The following is a 7,315-nucleotide window of genomic DNA, read 5'->3' on the forward strand; positions in this document are numbered from 1 at the left end:
ACTAAGCCAATCAGGGTAGATAACTATGGACTGATTTTATGTCAAATTACTTCTCTTTATTTCAAAATTAAAATGGGTATATCTCCGTAACTAATGAAGATACTGATCTGAAATTTCATTTATGTCAACAGATTTATTTGGCAGATCATTCTTTTGTTCACTTACAATAATTTTCTTTTTAATTACTTCCCTTTTACTTTACTATAAATAGCTTATTTTTAGTAACTTTTTTATTATTGGCCGTAGGGAAAAACCGAGACCACTTTTCTGTGGTACAACATGGATGGTACCTCCAATTTTTAGGTGTATTTTGACATATTTGTACCTTGTAAGAATTTTTTTTCTTTTTGGTTAAATTTTTTTCCTTTGTTGTTCCTGTCCTTTGGACTTAGATATTTTTTCTGAGGACCTTCTTGTCCTCAAGTGCAATGATAACAGGTGAGCGATATAGGGCCATCATGGCCCTCTTGTTGGTATAACTTCTCACACTCTTCAAGTATGTAATAAGAATTATTGCATTCTTAATTGTTAAGATTATATATCACTTTGAGAATGCAACCCGCCAAAAACAGAACTGGCAAAGACTGGCAAAGAATTTTAAATTATTATCTATTAACCGATTTTTGTGGAAACTATCTAAATAATCAGACTAGAAAACAGATATAGTTTATAATTCAATTTACAAGGTCTTGAAAAATGTATGCAATTGATTGACATATCCTGTTGTCCAAAGGTTTTTAGAGTATCTGTCTGTTTTTCTTCAAATCAATCGCACATTTCAAGTATGTAAATACTGTCACATCTTGTATGACGTGTTAGAATAAGGCAATTTCTTTTGTTGTCACAGTAGAGCGAACCAAGATTCTTTAGCCCGATTTCTCGTGTTAGCAGCTCACCTTGATATTTTCCATCACCACTAAACATCACAATATTGTGGGAGCTAAATCCAGACAGAAATACTGTGCCATTACTAGATACACAAACACCATGAGTGTTTTTCAGCTTTCCATCCCGCAGTTGACTTTTCACTGTTCCATCTTTTCCTAAACAGACAGCTCCATTTCCACTATTTGCTACAAACACATTCTCTCCAATGGCAGCCATATGCTGAGGAAAAGATTCAAATATTCTCTGATCCTTAACGTTGTTGTTGATAGATTTCAGAAGTGTACCTGATGTACTGTACACGTTGATACCACTTCCGGTAGATACCCACAAATCTCCAGCAATATAAGCCATTCCCCAGTAACATCCACCATCTATCGATATATATCTCAGTAGCGCTAACGAACCATCAACCAATATAAACTGAACTTTGTTGTCCATTTTCACAGCAACTTCATCCTGTGTAGTACAGCAGATGTCCCTAGGACTGTCCTTTAGACCACAATGACACTTTATGTTATAATTCGCGTCAAGCCATTTCACCTTTTTGTTGTAGAAGTCGGTGAGTATGATCGTACCGTCATGAAGCTGGCATGTATCAGATATAAAGCAATCAGTACTATCATTTGGCATTCTGACTTTAATCTCTTTCTTTGATTTCATTTTATATTGTTTTGGAGTAGGCAGCTTCTGAGTTTTATTCATTGTCTCCAACCGTCCTAATTCAGTGGCAGTCGTTAAAACAGTTTTCAAATCTGCATTTTCAATGAAACGACCAACCCTAGTACCCTTTGACTCATTTTCTTCAAACAATTTCTTAGCATCTTTTACAGTCCTTTGTATCAGTTTCATTTGAACAAACTGTTGTCTAGCATCCAAATTGCTTACATTTTGCAACATACTTGTTGACTTGTCGACTTCTGTTATTGTATTGACCGTCAAGGTGATTTCTGCTTCCATTTCGCTATTTATTTCAGAATACCTCTTGTTCAAACTCTCAACTGCTTCTCTTTTTAATTTCCCGATATGTTCTATAACATTTCTTTCGATATCCTGAATATTGCGTAGTATTTCGTTTCTTTGCTCTTCAAAGGAGCCGACATTTTTCTGTTTCTTCTTGTTTGCAGCTATCAACTGATCGCGAACAGCTTTAGTTTCATTTTGTAAACCTTGTATTTCATTTTGTTGGACAAAATGTGTCGTTACGTCTTCTATATTTTTAACACTCTCACAAGCCCTGGAAAATAGATACATAGGAAATATAGTGACATATGTTGCAATGGCACTGGTTGCTCTGTAAATCAATAGCAAAACTGTTAAGCAGCAATCAATAATGATAAAAATAGAAAATAATTGTTGCCCTCCACTATTACATTTCAAAAGTCTTTTTAGTTGCTTTCACATGTTTGATATAACAAGGGACGAAGCATGATAGTTTTATCTCAGTTAATTTGAAAATAGAAAAATGTTTATCTGCTAAAGGGAAGTAATCTTGGTAAAACTAAAACCAAAAATGACAGTATTTCACACAAAGGCAGTTTTGACATTTGACCGCGTGATAGGTCCACGCCTTCATTATTCCTTCTCTTGAGAAGGAAGATCATAATTCAATAAGTCACACTTGACTGAGCTATTGATGTCGAAAGCTGTTGTAATTACAAGCTGGCCAATTAAACTCCGTGACCTTAGAAATAACCTCTGACGTTAAACTATTCTTTCTCAATTGAGGCGACTCCATGGATTACACAATACTAAACCCGAGGATGATTAATTGATTCTGTTATTTCCTCCTGAACATAACATATGTACATTCACCAGATAGACATATATTAGCAACTTTAAATGTAAACAACCAAATATTATCGTTACCTTCAAATGCATGGTTAATATGTGAAAACAAACTCCATTGTGACCCTCTAGTTATGTGCGAGGAATATTAATACATCGAATCATAATAAATTGACCAGGTCAATGTCTTATTGCCGTATTTACTCTACTGAAAGAGGTAACATATTTAATTTGTTGTTGGATTTAACAATTTATGTTAAATAACTAGCGTAAATACTTACCTGATATTTTTTGGCAGTATAAAACAGACATTGCAACCAAAATTTTACAAGATGGTCATTTTATATTTATATAGATGTGCCCTAGAAGGAACTTTTGGTATGCTTTAACTTGTTTTTATTGCATTTGTTAACATTTCAGGAAATTTTTCCATCAAATAGATTTTTTTTTTTTGGTTTATAATACAAAGTAAAACTACTGGAGTGCGGGCAATAGCAAAATACTTTAGAAAATAGAAGAGATTTAGCTGTACCGTATATCATACTTCAAACTTCTTAATTCGTCTTATTTCAGCTTCTAACTTTGATGTTTGTACGTGCCATATTTCGTCCACGTAGAGAGAAAGAATTAAGAAATCCCTCCCGACTTTAATAGTTTAATATTAACAGCATCCATTGTGCTTTGTGTTCTTAAACGCACGTTGAAAGCATATTTGTTACATATTACATAGCTGGCCTTCAGTATTCTAAGTTCCATCGGCTGTCTGTAACTTATGGTTTCCTAAAGAACATTGTCAATGCTAAAGAAAAATTAAACGACAAATAGGCATTATGTTTGATGCTAGAATTTTTTTTCCCATTAAAACAAACATTTTTAAAATCAGTGCAAATATTGAATCCCGAATTGTAATGGTGGTATAGAACTTCTATAGCGCAATAATGCTACCTAAATTTAAAGTTTTGCCAAGCCCCCCCCCCCCCCCCCCCCCCCACCACACCCCCCACCCCCCACCCCCCCATCTTCCGAAAATCCCCGATTGTGTCAAAATACTTCACGGTAAAATATGAAGTCGTAAACATTGAAGTAAAAGTGAGAATTAGAAGAAAGGCAAGAAGCAGAACAAGAAGAGAAATAGGAACTAAGAAGTAAGAAATATCGTCCCTCTAGCTTTGGTACTATACAGACAGGGACAGGAAACTTGACATTCCGGATTATGGCTGAACCCCACTAAATTCGGTTGTTTTTTATTTCATATAAAATCTACGTACTTTATAACGGGTTTTCGACATTTACATTTTCTAGCATAGAAGATTTTCGGAGACTTATATTCCCATTAAGAACTCTATCGCTTCTGTAGAAAAAGAAAAAGAAAAAGGGTGTTTACTTTTTATATAAGAAAACTACAGTTCGTTAAATAAAACCCGCTGAATTTACTCCTTTTCTCTTCTTTTAATGTCTCTTTTCGAGATATAAAATTCTTACGACGCCTATTTCACTTAACATGCGATAGGAACATGCCGATTTCGATATAATGCTAAACATACATACTGAAACGCGGTAGAGTAAAAGAAAACACGATGTTATTGAGAAAGGGCACGAGGAAAGTTATAGACCTGCGGAGGCTTACATTTGATTTAGTAGTGATCAACCTCAGTAAGAGATTGATATACGGCTAGTTTGTAATTTCCGGTCATTAGAGCGGACGCAGTGGTCCAGTGGTAACACTGTCTGACTACGGAACCAGGGGTCATGAGTTCAACCCCGCTGCTCAAACTAAAATTACTAACATTGGGGTAAGAGTCCCGTGTATTGGTGCTTTACACCTGGCAAGCTAAAGAACCAGGAAAGTTTCTTGGATTGGAGCGTCTTCTGTATCTTGCACTATCCTCGCATTAACATCACTAACAGTCTTCTGGAGGAGTCGCCCATATGCATACATTTCTGGTGGCGACTATAGATAAACTTATATACAAACAAACCTCCGGTCATTATCAAACTACTGCAGTGTGCCATTATAGCTGAAATGACCTTTTTATTATATAGCCACGCTTCATTTTCATATTTCATATCTTAATCATATTGTGCCGTCTTTAATGCCATCGAAGTGTAAAACTCTATCATAAAGCTCATACGTTATATCTATATTGCTGTATGTCATCGACGACAGACCGCGGAGATGTTTCAGTTACCCGGGGCCTTTATCATTATGGCGAGTGTGGGACACTGCCCCATTATCAACCGTAATTACCGTTTAAAGAGCACTTTGTTTCTATTGATAGCAAAGTATGTAATAAATGTTAATAAAATAGTATGCAAAGGATTAATAATTTGTCAGATTTTTCACACAGAATTCGCAGTAAACTGGTTTCTTATACATAATACAACCTTCAGATATTTGAACCGGCTAACATGTGTAGTGGGTATAACGTCATACCTACACAATTATAGATCATATGGCGGCTTTTCACCTTTTCAGCTGACACGGACGTTCACCTGGGTAGAACCACCGATCTTTCGTAAGCAAGCTGGATGACGTCCTTAAAATGTCTGTGACCTTAACCACACGGTAGCGTTAATAATACACGTATAAGGTAGTGATGTGCCGAAGATCTGCATCATACAAACAATTGGAATAAGGTCCCATATTAAGGAACTTAACTGACTTTCACCAAACCTACTACTATGGAGATAGCATGAAATATACATGTATTCAAATCTCACTCTCGACTTTTACAACTCACAGGCAACTTACTGTAATATTGAAATGAAAATACTGCCCTGAGATATCTCTTACTGTCTAGTAAAGAAGTATCGGCAACATTGTATAGCATTACATCTCTATAGTTAGACTAGTTAATCTTTATCAATACCTACTCTAGATATATACACGAATTCTTCTTTATTTTCTATCAAAATCAAGTGATATCAAACAGGTTAAAAGTACGAAGTCCCTCCAGATTTTACCCGATATACGTTTCTGTTTAAACAGGTTTTGGAATAATGATGCTTATTTGGAGGCGTGTCCATTTAAGATGATAATGTGATCGAGACTGGGTTGAAGTAAAATTCTTCAAAACAATGTTCGCAATACTGCCATAAATCAAAATTTTGACAGACATATGAAAAATCAAATACTAGTACTAGAGGGGAGTAAAATCAATAAGTGTATTTGCTTCTGTCTATATAAAGTGCAGATAATTAGTTATTAAGGATATTTCCCGTATGGAAAAATAAGGTGGAATCCGCCCTGATACTAGGCGTATTAAGGGCGTATCCCTGCTAAAAATGGACATTTATAGGCGAACTATAGGCGAACGTCTCTTCTGGTTTAACCAAATCAATATCTGTTAATTACTTACATTTCAGAAGTACAATACATAGCATTTACAAGGTAGCAAACAATTCAAATAAAATTTCAATACTAAGTATGTATTAAGTTGTTATTACTAGTACTTATTATTTTAGTAACATAATTATTTCCATAATTAGAGATATTTTATCACAATATTGTGGTATTGGCACCAAACTGGAATGATAAATTCAGTTGTAAGTTCATATCAATAATCAGTAAATGTTCATGAAATGTCCATGCTAATTTAGTGAAGGTTACTTTTCTTAAATTTTTCAAGAAATATTCACGACAGTTTTCTTATAATCAATAAATTGTGTTTGGCATAGCTGATGAATCTAGTGAAATGTGAAATTAGTTTCATGCTCAAGATCAATACGAAGCGTGTTTTTACGCTTTACATAAGGCGGACTTTATTCCGGTTAAGCTTTTCTGGGTATTTATCCGCCTAAGCAAAGAATATCCTAAGACGAAAATATTTCCTGCTTTAACATTTTTACGCCAATTTAGGCGGTTTCCGCTTGACTAACAGGAAATGTTTTGAGCATTTCGATCCCTATTCTCCCCTAAGGCCTCCCTAAGGCTGATATTACGCTTAATAGCAACATTAGATGGAAATCGCCTTATTATTCCGGGCGGTTTCCGCCTGAAGTATGGGCGCACCTTTTCGCACAGGTTAGCACATAACGTTAAATTATTTGTTGCGTCATGAAAAGAACTGTTTCAATAGTAAAAATACAGTAAAACAAACCAATGCTCCGTGGCTATACACTTTAGACAATAGACCATGTCATGTGTTCCGCAGTACATCTCAATGTCTCGATCCAGATGGTACGGACAGTTCGTTACTATGGCAGATACTGATGCGATTTTGGCATCATCTGTATCCAAAAGCTTGTGAGATTTCAAAGCTGCTATCCTTCTATGATATCTAGCACACGCTGTACAAAGATATTGATTGCATTCGACGCAAAATTTGACAGCTTCTTCTCTGATATTATCTTCCCCGCACGGCGCACACACAATTTCGAAATCAGCATCTGAGCCGTCTCTGATTGATGTGAAGCCACGTCCTTCAGCCATTTTGTTAAATCCTGTAATTATAATTAGAAACATATTTAGCATGATCGCTGTTGTTATTAAATTTGTTCAAAGTATGTCGTGTTCGTTTCAGCATTAGAATTAACAAAACAGAATTAATGTTCTATAAGAAAAGTTAAAGGCGAAGTTTTGTGGGAAATAGTGTGTTGAGACTAAGCATTCATCCCTCCTGGCATTATAGGTCTAAACACG

At 35.4% G+C, this 7,315-nt stretch overlaps 1 protein-coding gene across 1 annotated transcript; it reads right to left on the reverse strand.

The window, feature by feature from the left end:
- Nucleotides 1-765: 765 nt before the first annotated feature.
- Nucleotides 766-7,105, reverse strand: LOC128551380 (uncharacterized). The gene is made up of 2 exons (XM_053532227.1): nucleotides 6,831-7,105; nucleotides 766-2,179 (listed from the first exon to the last, which is right to left on the reverse strand). The coding sequence occupies exons 1-2, from the start codon at nucleotides 7,103-7,105 to the stop codon at nucleotides 766-768; spliced, it is 1,689 nt and encodes a 562-aa protein (XP_053388202.1).
- Between the last annotated feature and the right edge of the window lie 210 nt (nucleotides 7,106-7,315).

Source organism: Mercenaria mercenaria, unplaced genomic scaffold, assembly GCF_021730395.1.
Source record: "Mercenaria mercenaria strain notata unplaced genomic scaffold, MADL_Memer_1 contig_1038, whole genome shotgun sequence".
Taxonomy (NCBI): domain Eukaryota; kingdom Metazoa; phylum Mollusca; class Bivalvia; order Venerida; family Veneridae; genus Mercenaria; species Mercenaria mercenaria.